This window comes from Siniperca chuatsi, linkage group LG11 (assembly GCF_020085105.1).
Source record: "Siniperca chuatsi isolate FFG_IHB_CAS linkage group LG11, ASM2008510v1, whole genome shotgun sequence".
Lineage (NCBI taxonomy): Eukaryota > Metazoa > Chordata > Actinopteri > Centrarchiformes > Sinipercidae > Siniperca > Siniperca chuatsi.
The window spans coordinates 9,938,176-9,961,326 of record NC_058052.1 but is presented as its reverse complement, the minus strand read 5'-3'; the positions used below and the strand labels follow the sequence as shown (position 1 = coordinate 9,961,326).

Below are 23,151 nucleotides of genomic sequence, written 5' to 3'. Positions count from 1 at the left end.
AAATATGGAGATAATAATCCACACCACAGCTGTGCCAAAAATCCCCCTCTACCTCCTCGTTTCTCTTTAGTTACATCCTGCTCCTTCGGGATTAGTTCAGAGAAATCAATAAGGGATACCTGACTTGTCTTATCAATGTAATTCATCAAAATTGTCCATACTATTTTGTACAATGCTAGTTTTTATAACTTGAACGTGACCTATGATAGCAAATCACCAGGTTATACATAATAATAATAATAATCTATATAAATAACCAAGATCAACCAAACTTGGAAGAAAGCAGTAGTTTCAGTCTATTTCCAGGAGAGGCTGTAAACGCATGCATGGACATGAAACAACAACAGAAGATTTAAATGTTGAATCATTATAAAGGGACATTCTCCATGTGACCTGCAGAGTCGGCTGATGCTTTTTTCTTCTATCTACAGTGAAAAAGGCAAACTGGCTGAGGCTGAGTTGAATGATAATCCTTTAAAAAAAAATGCCACGACACATGAACTGCGCATCCAGACAGCCTGTGGTTCAGCTCAGCCACAGGAGGTCTCCACTACACACCAAAATATCATGTTCCTCTGTGAGACCCAGAAGGACTGGCAGCGGCCTTTTATGTTATCAGTGTGATCAGACAGACTGTAGCTCAAAACGTCAGTGAGAGACATGAGGCAGAAATATTGAAGACACAGCACATTTGGGTTGCCGTTTTCCTTTAATTCATTTGATCCATCAGAGGATTACAAAGCCTGCTATTTAAATGCTATTTTTTACCAAAACGATAATACCATTCATGAATACAGCTGCACATTGTCGACATGTCCGGACTCCAATTTTGTGCAGAGTAGCACCCAGAAAGTCAATGAAGAGGCAATATTTCATATCATAATAGTTCTCTCTGTTATAGATAGAAATAAATCCATGCAATATTCATCTCTAGCCGTTATATTTCTAGTTTCAGATTTGGCACCATCCTTAAGATGAGGTCAGTGGGAGTGCCCTGAGGTCAGTCTCAGGTTTTTTAGATAGGAAATAGAGACAATAATTATCCTGAAAACAATTTGAGTCCAATAGTTTGTGTTTGTGACAGTTTCAGTTTGACTCCTAATGCGATGGCTGTTTACGTACCAAGAGGAAATTTCTTTTAAATTTTACAGAAACAATGATGCAAAAAGCCTGAACCACCGAAGGGATCATATTATGTAAACCGACCCTTACCATTGTTTTTAAAAAATACTCAGATAGTATCAATAATTGCATGATTTATAAATGTTTTTTCCCCTAAGTATCATACAAGCTTAGTAGCACTACACGTCATGTAGCTGTCAGTGCTGTGCAACAAATATTCAATAATACTACTGATAATAACAATATTAATAACGATCATAACAATTCATCGTAAAAATTAGCAAATGCTATTCAACTACCATGTAAAGGAAATGTTTCGACAGTGTGCTTTTTCTTCCAAAACAAACAAAACTGAAAAAAGGCTGCAGGACCACAGTGTGAAGATCACACTGCTCTCAGAGAAATTGGCACTGTAACATACTGTACACTCTAAAAGACTGGCAGTCCCTCGGAAACAGAGGAGGCTGTCAAAAAGGAGCAGAGAAACATGCAGGCCTCTGGTTTGGCATTAATGTCAAAGGCCTTGCCATTCACTCTAGGACAGGCAAAAAGAATCAGGCTCAGGAAACATGCCCAGAAAACAAATGACACCGTTACGGACATAAGAGGAGAAGATCTCCTGCAACTTGTAAAAATATTCCTGTCAGGGGCTGCAGGATTAACTGATACTGTCTCTGATTTGAAGTGGATGAAGTATATGAAGAGTAAATCAAACAGAGCAAGGTAGAATGCATTAGAGCGGGCCAGGGAAGGAGGTGGCAGATTCATAAATAATTTTTGACTTAAGGGTTGTTTGCACAGTGATAACCCTGAAGAACTCATCTCGCTGTTGAAACATTAGCTCTGCACCTTTCAATAAATAGAGCGTCTGTTTATTTATTTGTAGCAGAACTGATGTGCAGCCACCTCCTTCTTAGTACGACTGCAGTTTGCACAAACTGAAATAATTTACAATGTGAGATGAGGTTTCTGTTCCCACGCTCCAATCTGAATCTGACTGTACTGCAGGACTGAAACGAGCGGGTTAATTGTTGGTGACTCTGGAGGCAAATTGAAAGAGAAACCACTAGTGAGGGAAGTGTCAAATTCCAGTGGTACGTTCAGTAAGTGTTGCTACAATTAGTCACACCTGTTCACTGAAAGCAATAAAAGACTAACTCAAATTATGTTAAAGATAATACAAAGATTAATGCTTTTTTATTCAGATAAAGGGAAGGGAAATAATTGTTTAAAAAATTCGTAGACACTGGGCAAATTTCTGTTTCCTGAGGCATGTTAGGATCTAGCACAATTAAAGAAAAAAAAAAGAAAAGAAACATCTCTCATCTCATTAAGCACTGAGCAAGGCTGTTCTCTAATAACAAAGCAATAACAAACCTATTTAACAAGACATGATACGCTCACGGTGTTGCCAGTTTGGTAGCTGACTCCCCCAAAGCCTTCAGCCACCAGGACAGAGCTGACCAACAACAGAGTGTCCACCTGGCAAAACTCAACTCAACGCCTATGTATGGCCAGTAGCTTCAGGTGTGGTGAAGACAGAGAAGCCAGGCAACGCCATGCCTGCACCTGTACAGCTCTACCGGCAGGTCATCAGAGGATGGTGCAGAAGAACTTCTTCTCCCGGAAAGGGTTCTCGGAGGCGGGGACGGGCATGATGAGGGGGTCCTCACGTATGTGGGCATCGCAGTACGCCATCAGGTCTGCAGCTGCTTTGGATACCTGAAATGTTGAGACAAAGGAAAAGGACATGGATTGCTGACTATTACATAATAACTATTACACAAACTTAAGATGTATGTCTAAACATGCAGAGATGCCTCCTTCACCTGACTCCATCTCTTTACCTGAAACTATCTTCAGTGATGAGAATGAAAACTAGTCGCACTCTTCTCCAGCACACCATGCTCTCTTGCCTTCATCAGGGTGGTGTCTGAGGTTGTTTCCGGTTTTCTGATATATAATTCATGAAAAGCTCAAATCCAGCCAGGGACCTCTCTATCCTGTCCTTATCTAATAAAGGCATAAAATGCCCCCAAAATAATTGTATAAAAATACTACACAATGTAGATGCTGCAATTAGATTTAGGAACTTGCACATTTTATGGAAATGAATCATCTGGTCTCTTCCCTTCAATACACCATATAGGAATTAAGAAAGTATCTTTGTCAAAGAGAGAGAGAAAGAGAGATTTAGAGGAGATGCTCCTTCAGAGGGAGGGATTTTGGATTTCCAATGGCACTTTTAAGCCCAAGAGGGTCAAATAAGGACTAGATTAAAAGCCATTTACTAGAGTTCACTGGATTACATTTGTTCTGAAAAATATTTTTTCTGAGAATAATATGAATTAAGGAGTCAAATGTAGATTGATTTAGTTAAGTGATACACCTTAACTAATTTCTAGTTAGGGTTATCCCTAAGTAGAAGGAGATGGAATGCATTTGAATATGAATATTCACTTAATATGCTGTGTTTTGAACATTTTTGGTTGAAAGAGTATAGAATTTGCTGTTTTGTATTGCACAAGATTAAGAGTCTACAGCCATGCTAGCAGCTCTGTGAGGCTGTACAGCAGTGCTGTGAGCACATGCTCACAATGCTAACATGCTGATGTTTAGGTATGATGCTTACCATGTTCACCATTTTAGTTTAGCAGGTTAGCATGCTAACATTTGCTAATTAGCACAGGTTGTATTTTTGTTTTTGCATTTATGGTAATTTACATTTCTCTTGTACATTTCTTCATCCTTTAAGATCAAATACTGTTTTGTAAAATCTATTATAAAACGATAACGGTAATATTTACTTGATGATGATCACTATGATGATGTACGAGTCACATGACTGATTGACAGACTGTCTATAAGGAAACTGGAAACAATCGCAGACACCGTGCTAATGAGGGCAAGATAGTTGAAAACATTTGTTGAGGTGAATAAAACATTGAGTACTGGAGTTGTGTGACTTGTTTTAGTTTGGATAGACTTGCACTGAAGCTCACGCAGGTCTGCAACTCGCTGTGTGTTCTCAGGGAAAATGTTTTTGGGGCTAAACTTGCACCACATGAGACCTGTCTCAAAATCTGGGTGAATGTTGCATGGCTCTTTATTCTTTGAAATTCCATATTGTCTGTGTTTCCGATTCGTCAGTGCCTGTGGCGACTGCACTGATGCCTGTTACCTCAGCCTCAGGCAATAGGAAAAGACAGCTCATCGAAATGACAGACAGGTGTTAGGGCAGGACCGTGACCGGCTGAGGGGAAAGGAGGGCGGGTCAAACAACACACTTCCTTCCTCAAGGAGAAAAGTTGCATCTTGTACTTTTCAAAGTCAAAGAGTGACTATAAATTTTACAGTACAGCCAGACTACATGTGAATGTAGGTTTCTACTTGGGAGCTGAGTGGGAGGTTACGGGAGGGGAGGCCGCAAATGGATAGCAGAGGAGCAGCTGCATCAGAGGGACGGCAAGGGCTCAGGGATCTATGTGGAGGACAGAGCCATCTGATCTCCTGCCTGCCACTTCACCTCACCCACTGCTGCTCTCACAAGAGAATAAAACACACAAAATCCATCGTGCTGCCTATCAGCTTCAGTCTTAAACATGGATTATCACAGTATTTTTTTTATAGTCTCACAGCATCAAATAATATGTCTAAAGGGTTGTTGATCAATATGATTTCTGTATTTTAAAAAGGAACAGTGTGACACTGTGTTATTCTATATTTTTCTTTCTTTTCTTTTCAACAAATCATCACGAAAAGACCAAAACCAACAGTTTGTCTCTCAATTCTTTCTGACTTCCCTACCCTGTGGCAGTCAGCCGCAAGCCCATTTGTTCCTACGAAGATGTAAATCTATTAAAACGGCTCACAAATATATACTTTCACTTTTAGAAAAGGCTCAGAAATTTCCCAAGCCAGCCAGGCGCTGTAGTTTTTAACAAATATTAGGGACTATTTTCAGCCGTGGGCAACAATGTGGCTCACTGATGTGTTTTTAATTGTTTTTGGACAACAATGGAGGTATATCAGGCTTTGGCTACACAGGAAACACTTGTCAGTAGGTACAATTCATTGTTGATTTTGGTCTTTTCATGGGAATTGATGATAAGAAAAATACAGAAAATATAGAATATCACATTCAGCCTTATCTTTAATTTTGTTATAGACACCTTCCCATGTCAAAATATACAACTATTTAAGAATAAATACCAGAAAATGAAATGTATTTTTTCTTGTATCTTTGACGCAAAATCCCTTCAGGTTTACTAACTGTATCTTTACCTCAGTGGTTCCCCACCTGGGGTTCGGGACTCCCCCAAGGAGTCCCAAGACAAATATGTGGGGAGATAATTGCAGGGAAAACATACATATTTCTGTTACACAGAATTGTGTTTTTCTCTAACCGTTGCTTTTTTCTTCTGAAATACTGGATCCTTTCAGGGCATCTAGGAATCCTTCAAATGAAGCATTCTGAGAAGGAAAAATCCCTCAGAGGTTGAACTGTTTAGACTTCATGTCCACCCTAAGGACACAACCTGTGATGAGGGGGTCATTGCTTCTTTTTAAGGGGGCACTGAGGTACCTCATGCTGTACCAGTAAGTTTGAAACAAGATTAAGAGTCCTCAGCCATTGTAGCAGCTCTGTGAAACTGTACTTATACACAAGAGTGTTTTGAGCTAAATGCTAACGTCAGCAAGCTAACATGCTCACAGTGACAATGCTAACATGCTGATGTTTAGCAGGTATAATGTTTACAATTTCAGCATCTTAGTTTAGCATGTTAGCATGCTGACATTTAATTTGCATTAAAGTACAGCTGAAGCTGATGGGAATGGCATTAGTTTAGCAGGTTTTTGTTTATAAATCTGCTCAATCTAATGACACTAAAACACTTATTCTGATCTAACTGGTTGATTTCATTATGGTCATACTCAGAGAGCTGTTATATTAGTCACATTAGAAGAGTCACATTAAAAATGATCTGCTCACTCAGAAGACACAACATATTTTAAATGTTTGATTTAGCTGCATATTTATTTTAAATTTCCATCTGTATTTGACCTAATTCAGGCACTAATCAGAGTATCCAAGCCTGCACAAAGTGGGAACATTAACAAAGCCTTCTCTTGCAATGCAAGTAAACAGCTTAATTATTTTCAGAATCAAAGTAAATGCAATAATTATATTACCATGTAACTGCAGCCAGGGTTTCTGCAGAGAACGAGAGCCCCACAGGACAAAAAGTGGTATTGCACAGCGTGTGTCATTAGGCCCAGACTGACTGTAATTACATTGCAGCCCCATGATGGAAGAGAGTCCTTCTAATTAGCACAGATCACATTCCTTTGGCTGATTGAGCAATTAATGAGAATGTGGTGATCCCTCAATCAGCAGCACAGAGACCACTCTTGTCACTGATACACACTCTCCCTCATCAGATCCTTTAATTAAATTTAAGGGATCGCCAGACGTGGCCAACTGTCTGTTTTCTCCTCTTTCTCTGTACTTTTCTCTGCTTTCATTTGCAGCCACGTTCTACTTCAGTGGCTTCTTTTTTTGAGGCTGTGAATAAAGAATTACTTGGATCTGCACATCTGACGTGCCAAGTGGTTATTAAAGCACAAACAGCTGCCTGCCGATCAATCATCCAACATCTGCTGAAATAATACAGCTGTGAAATCATGCTGCAACTAAAGCTGTTCATGATTTTTCGAGGGACACATCAACTATCCAACTGAGGACTTAAATAATTTTTTCACTTTTACAATTGAAAAATAATCTTATTTAAATACTTAATATAATATTTAGAACTGCCTAAGGCGTAATGTAGCTTGCTGTATTAATCAGTACAAAGTTTTTTCATCCTTAATGCATTCATTAAGTATTTCTTTGAACATTATTACTGCTCATGATTTGTTGAGAAACGTGAGCACTGATACAAAGAGTAAAACTGTATATGAACCCAGTGCCTCTTGCCAAGTATTTCATGTAAATGTCCTCATAGTTGGCTGAAAACCAAACTTTACAAATGTCACGTTTTACTTCAGAAGAATTATGTGTTTTTTGAAACTCATTGAATTAACTCAAATATGCCTGACTGTCAAGCAAAGAAACAAGGCTTTGTCCTCCTGTAAAAAAACAAAACAAAACCCAGCTGGATACAAACAGCTTTGTTCCTGACAAGTTTTCACATAAAAGCAAAGATGCACCGCACTGCAGCCAGTTGAGACTGTGGAAATCAATTATTGAGAAAGCTTAAATTTTTGTCAGACCCACTATGGAGCTGAGTGAAAGCCTTTCAGATATAGATCAGATGTGACATTTAAGATTCACTTACATTCAAGTCTGACGCATCAGGTGACAATAAAACTGACAAGTCAAATCTATTCAGACTCTACGTGATCTAAACACTTCTCAGCTCATTTAACATAACAACTCAACATCATTTTTACACTTTTGCTATTTGCCTTTCACCTTCAGCAGTACCATAAATTAATTTGTTTAGCTTTGACACTATTTTGGGCAAGTTATTATGGATGCTCTCATTTTACATTCTAGCAATAAACAGTTTACAACTTAAAATGCGATTTAACCACAGCCTTGTTACGCTCGATGCTGGTGCCATTTTTCTTGCTTAGTGACCCGTACTGTGACACTCCTGGATATTCTGTTTTTTTTCTTTTGTCAGTCATGATGGCTATCACCACTTACCATATTTCGGTTTCACAAACCTATTTTTTCAATTGTGTCTCTGTTCTTTTGGCACCATCATGAGAATCTGCTAGAGAACTGGCTGTAGGCCTGAACATAAAGTGTAAATGTAGAACAACAAAGAGACAGCCTACCCAAAAAGAAGGCAGGGGTGAATGTCAATTCAGTATCAAAAGTGGACTGTCTGATAAGATTGGTGTCCAAAAGTCCAAATTTCTTGATGTTTTCTATGCCGGCTACATATTGGCAAGAAAACTTCCCGTTATTTTAACTTTATTGATATAGCCAAAAATCAGACATTTCAAAATCATCTCATAGAATCAAGTGTATTAGTGTTAATAATGGATTTCCTTTATATGTAATTGCCAGCAATAATCCATTTTCAGCCATTTTGCTCCCAGTTTTTTACACAAAAGAACTACAATCCTTTTCACTACCTCTGACTCTGAATTACATATAGGAGGCTGACGTTTGTGACACTCGGCTGCTATGGTATAAATGGTAAATTATATATTACATTTATATAGTGCTTTTTATTCAAAGCGCTTTACAATTTTGCACCGGCCTGACCATCAGGAGCAATTTGAGCTTCAGTGTCTTGCCCAAGGACACTTGCGGGCAGGAGGAGCTGGGGATCGAACCGCCAACCCTGTGATCTACCTCCTGGGCCACAGCCGCCTGAACATGGTATGGTATGATATGACGTGAATGTGGCATTAGTCCTAGTCTCACGTTGAGAGGAGTCTCAAGATGTAAACTGTTGTGTTTCAGTGTCTCAAGTCACAGCACAGAAATCTAAACTACATTATTTCCATTCTGTTGAAACAGCCGCAGTTGCAGGCTGTGTTGCAGGTTTTGTCTAATCACCTAAAAGTAATTTAAAAGGTTGGATCTATACTACTGCATTCAAAATAGTACTAATATAAAATGTCACAGATTGTTACTATTAACCATGACTATTAAACCATGATAAAAAAAAAGCTGAGGCTTCAAGATTCATATTTAGATTTGCTATTTAATGGCAATATTTCTATGGTTTGCATTTTACTGATTCGTACTGAAAAAAGGGGATTCAATCTTTTTACCAATTGATGGGTTAGAATGAAATACTGGATTCTCTAAACAATATTATAAAAAGTTGGTTGTAATATTGTATGTTTCATGTTTATGGTAATGTATATTTCTCTTGCAAATGTCTGTATCCACTAAAAGTAAATATTGTATTTGTATGCATCTTGGGCCCGTTGGGGTCCCATAGAGTTGCAGAAGAAAAGCATTTGAGCAAACTGGGGTTTAGCTAGGTTTTGCAGGTTATCAGTTTTGTCTGGGCATTAACAGTCGATGAAAAAATGATGATATGATTATTGATGATTAAGAGTATGTCAAACCCAACTCAAAAAAATATGTAAATATCTGAAACAAAATAACCAAAAGATTTAAATGAGACGTTGTGTCAAAAAGTCAACTTGTAGGTTAAATCAGGGGTCTTTGTGATACATCTTCCGAACCCTGATTACAAGTTGGGAATAATTTTTCTTGTAAGCAGCCTTTGTTGTGCTGAGGAGGGATGCTGGTGTATGGCAGGTTTCCAGGCCCGGCTATAATGCTGAGCGAACAGCCTCGGGGCTGTGGGGCAATCATTCCCCGAGCACATGAGGAGCATACCGAATGAGATGATGACACGGCCTTTTAAGTTGCACAAGAAGTCGTTCATGAACACTCTTGCGAAGAGCCGCTCCTTATTATTGTAAAATAGCCTGTTAAACATCATGGCTTCTATAAATGGTTCTATCTAATGAATGGAAGTAATACAGAAATCTCTATTTACAGTAACAGTATTATGACATTTTAAAGTATGCTGACTGACCTCAACCACAAAGAGGGCTCAAAAGTCAATATTTGACCAGGCGTTGTTTGATAAGGACACATATTCTTCATGAGGCCTGAACTGCTTCACAATAAAAGTCTGGTGGAGCTGCAGGAGGTTATGGGTATCAGGAATATTATTATCATATAGAACAAGTGAATATTGGCTAATTTAAATGTCCACATTTTCTTTGCTGTGACTGGGAATTTGAACCACAGACCTTAAGCTCACAAGCCTGCTGCACACTTGCCGAAATCAAACACTGACAATGTAAGATGATAAGAAGCCGGCATTAGAAAGTGCTAACCAAGGACAATCTCTATGATCACACTCAGGAAACATGACCCAAATTTGTAGGAAACTAATGTCAGAAGTGGTCAACAGTCACCGTACCCCACCATGCCTCTGGGTTCACCCCTCACAGTTACCACGTTGGTGATGCTTGGGTCTCCCAGCTGTGCACAGTTGACACCGTAGCTTTCAAGGTGAACTGAGGGTGCATGTGACGCCTGTCAGAAGAAGTTGTGCTAAACTAAGCTGAGAAACATTCATTTTGTTGTCATCTTGCAGTTGTCTGTTGGAATAAATTATGGGAACTCTAATTATGGTGGATTTTGAACGTTTATATATGTGAAAAAAGGTTGTATAAAGCCTTTTGTGGCTCCAGATAGAGGTGCGTGAAATCTGATAAATTGCCTCAGGTGATGTCACCTGTGTCGGTTGGAGCTGAAGACTACAAGTTTGAAAATGAAAATAAATCTGGGGGTGTGGAGTTAGAAAGAAGTGAGTTTAGTAGACCTCTGTAGACCGCTCCATTAGCCGCTACTAGCATAACACACCTGAATCTCAGACCGAACTGTCAGCAGCTGAGTTGCATTGTGGGTAATGTAGGTGCCAGGTTTTGACAAGGAAGAAGAATGATATCTCTGATATCTTCTGGTCCCATTGTGAGTCTGACAGTGTTATAGGAATGCAATGCTAAATCAATGGAGTACTCTTTGAAAGAACAGAGAGTCCATGAAGGACAAATGATACAAGATGATGGTGATGGTTTACTGTTACTGTATCAGTCCATCCAATATATGGGTTAATGCATTCATAATGCATTAACCATTATGAATGCATTAGATGACAAACAGTGCACAATAGTGGACATAGGAATCAACATGAGGACCTTATCTAGAATTCTTTCGGAGTGTAAAGTTGATACACTGTCTGTTTCTGCATTTAAATATCAGGAGTAGTACGACATTTTGGGAAACACGCTTATTTGCTCCCTGGCAGAGTTTGATGAGAAGAACAATTCCACTCTCAAGTCTCATACTTCAGTAAATACGACGCTGGAGCCAGCGGCCGGTTAGCTTAGCTTAGCATATAGACTGTAAACAAGGAGAAACAGGGCTGGCTGAATCTGAAGTTCAAAATTCACCTTCCAGCACCTCTGTTATATCTTGTTTGTTTAATTTGTACAAAAACTGACAGTTTTTCGTCTGTCAGGGGGCGTTGTGTGCCAGATTAACTTCCAAATGAACGAGATATAATGTGGTAATTAATCCGCTTTAGAGGTGATGGCAAGAAGATTTTGTTACCCTTGCACAGAGCCAATCTAGCTGTTTCCCCGTGTTTACAGTCTTTATGCTAAGCTAAGCTAAGCTAACTGGCTGCAGGCTGTACCTTCATATTTACCATAGACATGAGTTTGGCATCAATCTTTTCATCCGACTCGCAACAAGAATGTGAAGCATATTTCCCAAAATATCAAACTCCTGCTTTTAATTTTGTGCTTGGAGGTTTACGATGTCAAGATGGCAGCACGTGTAGTGTGTCACAGAGGAGGTGATGGCGAAGGCTTGAGCAAATAAACCCGACTTGGTCCTCTTTTTAGGAAGCAACGACATTTTCCCTGATGAAGGTTTAAAGGATAAGGCTGGCAATATTCCATATTGTTGTTACTGTTAACAAATCCCACGAAAGGACCGAAACCAACAATGTGTCAGTCAGTCTCTCAACACTTTCCCAGCCTCTCTGTGACTCTCAGCCCATTTGTTCCTACTGAAGAAGTAAATCTTTATTTACTGCAGCAGGATGGTGTATGTGGGACTGACTCAAAATAAACTATAATGTTCATTATAATGAAGGAACATGTCAGCCAGTGCAAAGGTGTGGCTCACTGATGTTCGCTGGGAGCTGAAGACTGCGAGACACTAAAACAAACTAACAAAGCTTGTAATTGCATGAAAAGGGAATACGCAGAATTTCCAGCAATTTGTGTGACTTTCTAGAATAATGTACACTTCAGCACAGCGATTTAGAAATTCACATATTGCATATTTGGTCAAATAGAAACACAAACAAATATTTGCTCACAGACACAAGTAAAAAATAAAAGCCCTGTACCTTTATCCTATCCATGCAGGCCTCCATCTTCAGCTGCTCCACAGCTTTCCTGGCGTGGGAGATGCTGGCCGTGCTGTTGTTGGCGATACCGTCCTTCATGGTGCTCCTGTGACGCCAAACACAGGCACAAAGGGGGGACACATAGTCAGTGAACATCACATTAAATCCACAAAGCAGCATCCCCCCTGGCGATGTCTCTGCCCCCCCTCCCCCTTGGAGCAGCCATTCTCTACCACAACCTTTTTTATTTAAAGGACCCATTTTGTCTGGGGGAATCTGTTTTACAGCAGCCAAGCTCCATTTTATCTGAAGGAAACGAGCTTTGAAGGCAGCAGCTGGACAGCGGTTTGTCATTTTTCAATTGGTGCTCATGCATGATTAGTTTTCCTTTTTTTGGTCAAGTTATTTTTTTACAGGCTGGGGGAGAAGTTGCAAAGGCAGGGAGCATGAAAACACACACCTCTTTGGAGCTGCATAGTTCACCACAGGGCTCAAGTGCTTTGCTCAGGGGCACTTCAGCAGACATTTGCGGGTTTTCGTTGCCTAATTTCCTTTGAATTATCAGTTCTTGGACCCTTCCAAAGGATTTCAAACCTGCAACTTTCCTTCATCTGCCCCTGCACCTGCAGACTGGAGCAGATCTGCCGGCTCTTCGCCTTCAACTTTCTCCACAATGTACATGAATGCGACTGCAGTGTATTTACTCTGCTCCATTGCAATCAGCCTTTCTGTGCATCTACCAATGTAACGACTAAACGTTGCTCTCATTGTAGGCCCCTTGACCCCCTGGCTCCTGAAATGTCCCAGTTTGGCAGCCACAGCAGAGAGACAGATGACACCTGACCACAGATGGGTTTTATAAAAATGTGCATGAAAATATGAAGCATTTCACTGAGGTGGGGTGCTGCTGAATCAATTCACACTGAATGTGGATATATTTCTTTTTGCATCGATTAGATCATTTATTTCATTTTCATCGCACCAAACCGAATTTAACTGTATGTAAACGCACATTATAAAGCAGATGTTTTGTAAAGGGGGATGCAAACGGTGATGCAAACGGTGAATTCATCCTCCATCCCCCCCCACACTTCATGGCTCTAAAGCCAATTTATAGCTTTTAATCACACCCTCGTAGCTATCAGGCCTTTTCCATTTAGGTTCCCCTACGATTCGTCCACCCTGAAGCTAACACGGCTGCATTCGGGCTTTAACGGGGTCTACACCGTTTTATCCGAATGTAACGATGCTAATTGTTGATGCATCTGTCAAACATGGGCGACTCTTATTTCTAAGGGGATTAAATTGTGGACACACGCCGTGCGAGCTGCGGCCCTGGTTAGAACAGAAAACAGCAAATCACACATCATGAAAAAACCCAAATGATTTTGCATGAAAGAATTATATAAAAAAGAAGCTCTTGATGCTTCGCTGCATTGCTCGGCTATGAGCAGATTAATGTAGGCTACAGCCGCCGACCTACCTGAAATGTGCCAATGGTTTTCCAATTTGGAGAATTCCGGGTTGACTCCACCCAACACACACACACACACACACACACACACACACAAAAAGAGGATCTGTCAAAAATCAAATGATAAGAGGAAATCCCAGCCTCGTTTCGGTCTGGACTGAACCCGAGGAGGTAAATCCTGGCGTTTTAATTTCGCCTCAGCGGTTCGCTGTGTGAGTCGTGCGTATTCCGTGTAGGAAGATGAGATCCAAGCGGTGAGGTCTTGGTGAGCACCACGGCTGGACTTGGAGAGATGTTACGCATGCAGCAGGGGGGGAAACCTCTGTATGACGATCAAATACAGGCTGTGGGGCAGGGAGCACTCGATCAGTGGATCAGGAGCTGCAGCAGCAACAAGCCAGGATGTTTCTACTGTACAAACTGGCCCTAAACGCACCGAGACAGCCTATTAGTCAAATTAGGATCTGCTGATTTTCATATTTGCTTTACTGCTGCAGAAGGCACCTGAGATCTGCAGGCTTCCCCATTTTATTTTTATATCAGCTTTGACTCCCCCCCATAGTAACTGATGGGCCTCATCCATAACAACACCGCTCTTTGGGCGAATTTGCATCCAGATTAAAAAATATTGATCCCACCTAGTTGAATCATAATCAATACTTTTCCTATTCATGCTTCTGATATAATACAGTAACTTATGCAGCGTCACCTAGGTTTCTTCTTGCTTTAGATGCCCCTGAACGCACCTTTCTCCACACAAAGTAAGAAATGGACAAACAACAAGATGTAGTAATATTTCTTCAAATATTTATATATATTTATATATTTATAATATACTCATCACTTGGTTTGTCCATACATACACACACGCACATATATACAAACAAAAGGAAATGTAAAATATGACCTTCAGTACCTCAGTCCATGATGCCAAACTTCAAAACCAGACCAGAGGGGTCAATTAAATGACACAATTTAAGCCAATGATTAAATTATGCATAGCTTACTTATCAACAGAAAAATATTTCCTTCGGTGTCAAAAGGACAAAAAACTTTTTTTCCATTAACATGTTTTCCTCCCAGCTTTTTTTTAAAAAGGGGGAAAAAAACATTTATACAATCTCACATGTGGATGTTCTAGAGAAAACAAAGGTTGTGGTTCTCTTAGACATACACTTTATAAACTTCAAAGAGGAAATGTATGTACACATACAAGCATGAAACACAGTAATCAAACAGTAACACCATGTCTTGCACAGGCCTGATGCTGCAAACAACAAGGGTCCAGTTGGGCTGAGAAGGAAAAAAAAACCCCATCAACCAACACGAAAGAAATTACGTCATGATATAAGAAGAAATATTCCCTTTCTCGTACACAAGTCAAACACCAAGTGTGAAACGTAAGACATCGTTTTTCATCACAGAAGGCTCGCTGCAGTCACCACAAAGGCAAAACTTTGTTCACAGCTGTGTTAAAACAAACTCCTGGTTTCTTCATGTGAAACGTCACAAAAAAAAAAATCTATTGCATGTCTGATATTGCTTTCTGGATTAGGTATATTTGTGGAATTAAAGCAAAGCTCAGTTCATGTTAAGACCACAGATTATTGGCTCTCCTTGAATGAAATGGTGCTTTGACTACCATTTCACACATAATAACAGACAAACAAAGTGCTGTAAGTTAAGTGGGAATGTAAAGAATAGCTGCATGGATCCATGGGTAGGTTTGGGAAAGAAATTGTTGGTTGATTGTTTCCCAGACTGATCAGTGTAGTGTAAGATTCAGAAATAAACTGTAAACCTCATCAGTGCAGGAAATGCAGTCTGCAGGACATGATGCTCCTCACCACACCCACCTACCTACCTACTACAACCTTTTTGTGATGCTGCACAGGTACTGAGCATGCCTCGTAGATCAGCGAGGACGAGGGCGCATTCAGGAGATTCCTCTCTGCTTCTTCTCAAGCTTTAGGCATCCAATGCTGTTTGTTAATTGCTTTCTCAGAATTTCCGCAAACTATATTAAGTAGTGCAAAGCTTTTAGTGCATTTGCGAGGCAGACAGTTTAAGCCAGCATAACACAAGAGAAGGAAGAAAGAAAGATGAGCCTCCATGGTGTTACTAATAAATAAATGAATATCAACATTTCTCACTGCAAAAGCACAGGTTCATCCAAGACAGGCCTTAATAAAGTATCACGGCAGTAAATGCCACATCCACATACACACAGTCAAGGTCAGCATCATTCTAGCATGCAAAAGTAGGACAGACCAACAGGCAACACAAGGAACAATTCATCCCAACGTGCCCCCATCCCTCCACTGAGCTCAGATACAAAGTGATGCAGGGCCATGACACTAGTGTTCAGACTTGAGTGGAGCAGACAGCCCAGCAGAGCGGCGTCTCACTCCCACAGAGCGGGACATCTCCCGGTGACAGACGCGAGGAGGGGCTCCCTCCCTCCTAGCTGCCGCAGAGTCAGCAGGACGCGCTCACCGAGCTCCAGCAGCAATCTGTCAGACGGCGCGCTGCAGGAGATCCGAACGCCGCCGAGGTGAGAGACAGGGGTCTTCACACTTTGGGTCTGGCTTTGGCCAGACTATAGCAGCTTACCGGGAAACAGCAAAATCAACCTCAGGCAAGGGTCACTGCACAACAAAAACTCCAGACTCAACAGCAAGAAACTAAATAATAAAAGACTTAACAAACCAAACACACAGTCGGAAATGCATTTTGTATAAAGTGTCTGTTGCAGCCTCAGCCAAATATTCATCCATTCCCCTCAACATTCCACTACAGTATGTTTATAAATATATATTTATATACATATAATACTATTTTCATAATCATTTCTTGATGCTGGGAGTAACTGTGGTAGAGTTTGCTCAGCTGGGGATGGCATTAGTTAAAAGTCAGGGTGGGTTCAGGGGGGTTGAGGCCATGCGAACAAGTCTCCCTGTCAGTGCAGGGAGGATGAGGAGGAGAGGGAGGGAGGGCTCCTCTTGCTGAGAACTGGACAGTAGTAAACGTTAGACACAGTCAGCCTGCGGCATAGCTGCTCAGGAAGGAGTAAAACATGGGCAGCTTCATGCGCTGCTGGTCCCGCCGACACCACGCCATCACTGTGCCCTCGCTGTTGGCTGTGTAGAGGTGGTGGCCGTCACAAGAGTACGTCAGGCTGAGGCACACAGGAGAGGACATTATATTTAGCATTCACCACACAATGAAACTGAATATTTACAATTAAGAATATTTACAAAGGTTGCAAGTAGCATCTAATAATAGCAAAGAATAGCATGGCTGTAGTGTTGATAAGATACCTGATGATGGGTTTGCTTGACTTGGAAAAGGTGATCTCTCTCACTGGTTTTAAATCCCAGGTGCTCCACAACCTGAAAAGATTTCAGACATAATAAGACACACATTCAGTGTGATATTAATTTAGCGTCTCAAGAAAAAAAGAAGCACATAAATGTAAAAAGGTGGAGTTTCTGCTCACCTGACGACGCCGTTCTCCAGCCCCCCTGCGATGACGTTGACAGACACGCCCTCAGGCTGGTTGGAGAAGGCCACGGAGCAGATGATCTCTCTGCAGTGGACGTGACCGATTAGGTCACCGTTCACCGTCCACAGGCGCAAGTCGCTGCCTCCGCCCACTGGATACAAAGAATTGTGTATCATAACTCACATAAATGACCAAAACACATTGTGTCAGTCTGGAAAAGTGACAAGATGAAGTCTGAGAGGACACAGAGCAAAGCGGTCTTCACCTGAGTCACAAACTGTTGCAATGTCACCTGTGGTCTCACTGGCAGACACTGCAGTCACCGGGCTTTTGTGGCCTGTGAGGCTTTGTACATAACAGAGCCTGAAGAAACACAGAGCAGCTGAGAGACCACACAAACTCTGCACATTGCAAAAAGCATCACTTTATTTTACATTTGTCATCACACACAAAAAGACATTCTTCATATCTTACACACTGACCTGTTGAGGTCCCAGAGGATACAGGTGCCATCTCTGCTGACACTGATGAGGATGCTGTAGGGTTTGCAGACAAACAGGCTGGTGACTTCCCCTGTGTGTCCGTACAGGTGAACCTGAGACTCCACCTCCATCTCTGTGGGCTATGGATAGACATTTTCCAAATCCAGACACATATTAAAGACCATATACAGAGGATATACAGATCTGAATAGTTGTATGTGTTAGCATGGATGAGTTATCTTGGTTTTTTCCTAAAAATTTCCATTAATCAATCTCCAACAGCATTTTCTCAACAGCACAAATCAATTGCTACTGAAACACCCTTCAGAGATGGAGAAAACAGGAAATCTAGATGCCTATTGGTGGGGACCGATGAAAGTCTGAAAGCCTCTCTGATGACTGAACTCCCAGACCTCTAATCCCACTTGTAGGCTCAGTGGAAATGTATTTCAAGGGCAACTGTGATGTGACTAATGAAGCTGAGCGTTTGAGCACGGTGAGGCGGTCTAAAGAGGGGTGGGGGGGTGATGGGTGGGTGGATTGGGTGTTGATGTGGAGGCGGAAGGTTAGAGGGGGACGTCGCCATGGAAACCCACCGTGGTACTGGTGAAGCGGTTGCTGTAGGCGGTGATGACTCCACACTTGCTGCCCGTAAATAGCTGGCAGCCATCAGGCACCCAGGCGCAGCTGGTCACCTGGAGAAGAGAGAGAGAGAGGCGATTGGACAGAGGAAACACGAAACCTAACAGCTTATTGGTCGATCCTCAGTGCAGAGTTGTGCAACACTGAAGGGACACCAGTAATTCTTTGTTTGTAAACAGTTGCTCTGGAGTTTTTTAAGCTTTAGAGTTTAACTTGTGTTTACCTGGTGAAGTTGTGAACACTGAATGAAGTTGATAGGTGGTTCGCTCTGCTTGCTCTTCAGCCTTAATATGTTGTCTGCGTAGCCCCAGCTCAAGATGGCCGACCACTGGATGTCTGTGCTGTGCATACTCCGGACACCTACAAAGTAGAGAACATAAAGTTAAGTCAGCAGAACATTGTGACACACATCCTGTACATGCCGGCTGACTGGTGACTGACTGGTGGGCTTCCTACCCTGCTCCTTGCTGTAAATCATCATGAGGCAGAACTTGCGGGACAGCCCGCAGATGGCTCGCGTTGGCAGAGCCAGCAGGGATCCGAACCTCTCCCCGTGTGGCTGACTGAAACACACCACCGGGTCTGGAGCAGAAGGCGAGCCCACGTACTCGCCCCACTTCAGACCTTTGATCCATGGCAGTGGGCTCTGTGGGGGAGGAAGAGGAAATTGGCAGGTGAGCAGCAGATCATTTCATGGAAGACGCATTAAGTCATGTCTTCCTAAGCGCACAGCAGGCTGCCATAGTCACTACCACCACAGAGTAGATTACCGGGCAGACTATTTCCTTGGCCTGCTCTCGGGTTTCTCTGAAGGCCAGCTGAACCAGGAGACCCATGGCTGCCGGCAGCTCTCCCTCCATCATGAGTTTGGGGCTGGCCCTGCTGACATGACAGCCGTTGAAGAGCTGCCTAGGTGTCTGTCCGTATGTCTTGATCATCGTCTCCAGGGCCCGCCGCTGCACTGGGTCTTCTACAGCCGAAACGTCCATGCCAAAATAGGTCTGTGAAAAAAGATATGAAAATGTATTTAAGCAGCAACTCTCTTCCCAATAAATTCTAGCAAACGTGATGAAATGGGCAGCTGCTTACAGCTGGGTGGAAGACGTTGATGGCCTGGACAGCAGCTTTGCCTTTCTGCTTGAGCCCAAACACCAGGTCGATCCACTGGCAGAGTGTCTGGGAGACCTGGTCCGACTCAAGCGCTTGTCGGTGGATCAGGATGAACAGACGTGGGTCGTTGCGGGCCCAGGGCGGCAAGTTCACATGATTCACCCTCTCACCATTTTGACGAACACCAAAATCAAAACCTGTGAAGGCAAAAAATTTAACTTTTTTAATTTGAGAAGCTATGTAAAATGTATGCTGGTTCAAAGATTAAAGGTATAAAATGGAGTGGAAAAGAATTACCCTCTCTGTTGATCAGGAATTCTGGGAGGTAGAAAAACTCTGGGATGAGCTCTTTCACATCAGTCATAGACTCGTAGGAGGACAGGCGCCACGTGGTGTTCATGGAGTGGAACGTCCGGTCCGGAATATCAAAGCTCTGGTCTGATTAAGGCCAAAGACAATCTAATTACAGATTCAACTCACTGATTGAAAAGATCCCCTTTCATGACCTTAGACACCACGCTTGCTGAATACATTTACGATCACATAAAAAGATGCCTCGGAGGATCAGAGAGAGAGGGATGAATGAAAAAAGAATTAACAAGAAAGAAAGAAATAGAAAAGAGGGCGAGGAGTTGATCAGAGAAAATTATAAAGATGAAGTAACCTTTCATGGCTAATACATGTGATGCAACCCGGCTGCTCAGTTAGATCTGAGATCAGGACGTTTCAGCACTAAAAGCCTCAGCATCAACCAAAAATGGAGCTGTCAATGTAATGCAGACAGGTGGCACTCAGTGCTGCTAAAAGCTTTTTGGAGACGTATGATAATTATCCGGTGTTAAAGAGCTCTGGACTGTCAGTCAATTAACATTTATAGTACTTGTTGAAACCATAGACTGTGTAAGATGGACAACGCGTCTCCACTTCCTCCCACTGTACAAAAATGAAGCCAAAATATCCTGAATACGAGAGCTGCCATCTTGCGCTGGTTACGTCATTTGGAGCCAGAGTTTGCGCAGTAGTGATCAGCGTTGGAGCAGAGGTATCGAGGTCCTGCCCATACACCCGACCGACTCAATCGTGAGCAGGGCTCAGCTGTCAATCATGATGTGAAACCCCGTTTTTAGAGCATCAGATAACTAAGTAAAAGCAAACTTATTAGAAAAACGACCACTTCAGCGTGATAAGAACTATCTAAAATGACAGAAACCATCTTTGGCAAAAATGTATTTGACGTGTACTTGGCCCATGTCCCATTCGCTAACATGGAGGGGGCGGGGTTTATGACCTATACTGCAGCCAGCCACCAGGGGGCGATCGAGATGTTTTGGCTTCATGTTGTCCATCTTTTTATACAATCAATGGTTGAAACTATCGACACTATAAAACAATGCAGCTGGAGGCTCCAGTTTTTTATGGGTTTTTTTCTGATTTTTCTTGGCTTAAGATTTTCTTCCTTAACTTAGTAAAAGTTCATGTGTGACTCACCCTGGTATGCGAGGAACATTTTGGTGAAAGGAGGCATTCGGACTAGGAAGTGCAGCACAGTGCCGCTGTTGGAGTAGTGTGAGCCGTAGTGGTAAGGCTGGACGGGAGGCATGGGGTCGTCCTCACGAATGCCCTTCTTGTACTCCTCCTCAAGGTACTGCACAACAAACACCCACACGCGTTGATGTGTTTTCTCACCAGAACATCCAATTCACCCAAGAAACCTATACTAAAATGTACAACAGGCCTTACCCTGTAATTATCCACGTAGCGATCCTCTTTCTCTTTTGACTGGACTGCGATGGGTTTGTTTAAATTCCTGCATGACAACAATACGTAAGCAAAGCAGTAATGAACCATGATGTTCAACAGTGACAAAAAAACAATTCTCCTATTCTAAATTATTCCCTTGTCATGAGTCTTGACTTATTGACTTGACTTATGAGACCTTATTTGCCATCCAGTTTATTTGAATAAATAAATAAAATACCACAATATGTCAATTACCTGCATCTGTCTTGATTTAAAATTATAGTGTGGAACGGATCTGGCATAAATAAAAGGGAGCACTTATTAAGAATATTTAGGAGCAGTATGCTTATTTTAAGACTTAGCATTTGATGCATCAATACAATCCTCTATACAATGCCCAGGACTAATCTTCATAATATTATATAATGTAATTTTCTAGTTAAATTTCTAATACGTGACATAACCCAACCTATTGACAGAGCTGCCGTCCAGCACTGACCTGTAGATGTTCGGTTCCTGCAGGTCGATCGTCTCACTGGTGTAATCTCGCAGGATGAAGGGGAACACCGGGTACTGCATGAGGTCGTTGAAGGAGCGGCCTGCGTGTTTGTTCAGATGTGTGAGGTACTCAAAGTTAGAGATCTGACCCGAGCCCCACAGCTGAGTGAGCGCCGTGATGTTTCCGTGCTCCAGCAGGTTGGGCAGATCAGAGGTCAGGATGTTGTGGTAGACGTCGTCACGGAACTAAGGCAAGAACACAGAGGAGCAATGAGATGTTTTCCATCTCTAGTGACAGGACTGAAGTGAAACATCGAAAAAGCACTAACTCGCAAATGCAATCTGAATGATACAGTTTGATGAATAAAACCTGTTGTGTCACTTAGTTTCCTGAACCACTGAAAAATTAGCCTGGTGCCTTAAGAGAACTGCTAATCCACATAAAACAACTCAATTAGCCATGAGTTTTAGTTTCATTCATCTAAAAGCTAAAGCTTTTCCACCAAATCACGCCTAAGATTCTGAGAGAATACTTATCACTTTGAGAGATGATAAAGGAAAAATGTATTGAATGCTGCTATTAAATATTCAACTATTATTAATCCTGAAAAAAAAAAAAAAAAAACGGTATCAGCCTTCAACAATCAGTCGAGGGGCCACGGTGGCCAAAGGGTTTGCCGACCATAATCCCCAATATCCCGGGTTCCCGTCCAGCAAGGGACCTTTATCATTCCCCACTGCTCTCTCCCCTTAAGTCCTGTCATGTCTTTACTGATTACAATCAATAAATGCATAAAATGCTCCAAAACATACTTTAACAGAGTCTACAGCCATGCTAGCAGCTCTGTGAGGCTGTACTTAGGAATATAATGTTTACCATGTTCACCATCTTAGTTTAACATGTTAGCATGCTAACATTTGCTACATGTAATTGGCACAGCTGAGGCTGATGGGAAGTTTTGCAGGTATTTGGTTATAAACCAAAACATTGTACAAATTAAAATTTTGACCTGATGATGGTGCTAGTTGAGAAGCGAGGATCACCAAAATATTACAAATCATCCAGAGGGGGACATGAATGTGTGCACCACAATCCATCCAACAGTTGTTGAGACATTTCAGTAAAATACAATCAGTCGAAACCTGAAGTGAATGCACAGGGAAAAATCTTTTTGCCCATTTATCCAGGAAAGGTTTTTGTGAGTCCACAAGACAATCTGAGGACAACAGATTATTTGTTTGGCCTCCATGAGCTCAGTAGTTCTGTACTTCCTTTGAAATACCTGTTGTAAACCCCAGACTTGCTTAAAAGTCAGCTGTCCAACCATTTTGTAACTTTGTTTCACTGAAAGTAGTGTAAAATAGCTAGATAACAGTTTTTTTCCCTGCAGAGTATGATGGTACTGCATCTTATTATCATTACTGATCATCATGATTGATTCCTGGCACAGAATACTACAGAGTCCAGCAGGTATCAGGGATACCAAAAAGGCAATTCAACAATTAACTTTCACAGCAAATATTTTTTTTCAAGCTGCATGATTTTGTCTATTCACACATCTTTTTCTTTGAGCATCAGTAGGATCTTTCATCTTGTCA

General features: G+C 41.7%; 2 protein-coding genes across 11 annotated transcripts in view; both read right to left on the bottom strand.

Moving 5' to 3' along the window:
* Positions 1 to 690: 690 nt before the first annotated feature.
* Positions 691 to 13,981, bottom strand: LOC122884533 (guanine nucleotide-binding protein G(I)/G(S)/G(O) subunit gamma-4). Its single transcript, XM_044214562.1, has 3 exons — positions 13,585 to 13,981; positions 12,102 to 12,207; positions 691 to 2,844 (listed from the first exon to the last, which is right to left on the bottom strand). Exons 2-3 carry the CDS (start codon positions 12,198 to 12,200, stop codon positions 2,716 to 2,718), a joined length of 228 nt encoding a protein of 75 aa, XP_044070497.1. The 5' UTR covers positions 12,201 to 12,207; positions 13,585 to 13,981; the 3' UTR covers positions 691 to 2,715.
* Positions 13,982 to 14,360: 379 nt separating this feature from the next.
* lyst (lysosomal trafficking regulator) overlaps positions 14,361 to 23,151 on the bottom strand; it is a 59,978-nt gene continuing 51,187 nt past the window's right edge. For all 10 annotated transcript variants that reach the window (XM_044214535.1, XM_044214526.1, XM_044214531.1 and 7 more), the window contains 14 exons: positions 21,554 to 21,798; positions 21,055 to 21,121; positions 20,803 to 20,959; positions 19,612 to 19,752; positions 19,294 to 19,511; positions 18,975 to 19,205; positions 18,661 to 18,850; positions 18,428 to 18,564; positions 18,159 to 18,257; positions 17,563 to 17,702; positions 17,346 to 17,443; positions 17,075 to 17,231; positions 16,896 to 16,967; positions 14,361 to 16,753 (listed from right to left, as the gene is read on the bottom strand). In XM_044214535.1, coding sequence (XP_044070470.1) covers positions 16,615 to 16,753; positions 16,896 to 16,967; positions 17,075 to 17,231; positions 17,346 to 17,443; positions 17,563 to 17,702; positions 18,159 to 18,257; positions 18,428 to 18,564; positions 18,661 to 18,850; positions 18,975 to 19,205; positions 19,294 to 19,511; positions 19,612 to 19,752; positions 20,803 to 20,959; positions 21,055 to 21,121; positions 21,554 to 21,798 — 2,091 coding nt within the window. In that variant the 3' untranslated portion in view covers positions 14,361 to 16,614. The remainder of the gene's footprint in view (positions 16,754 to 16,895; positions 16,968 to 17,074; positions 17,232 to 17,345; positions 17,444 to 17,562; positions 17,703 to 18,158; positions 18,258 to 18,427; positions 18,565 to 18,660; positions 18,851 to 18,974; positions 19,206 to 19,293; positions 19,512 to 19,611; positions 19,753 to 20,802; positions 20,960 to 21,054; positions 21,122 to 21,553; positions 21,799 to 23,151) is intronic.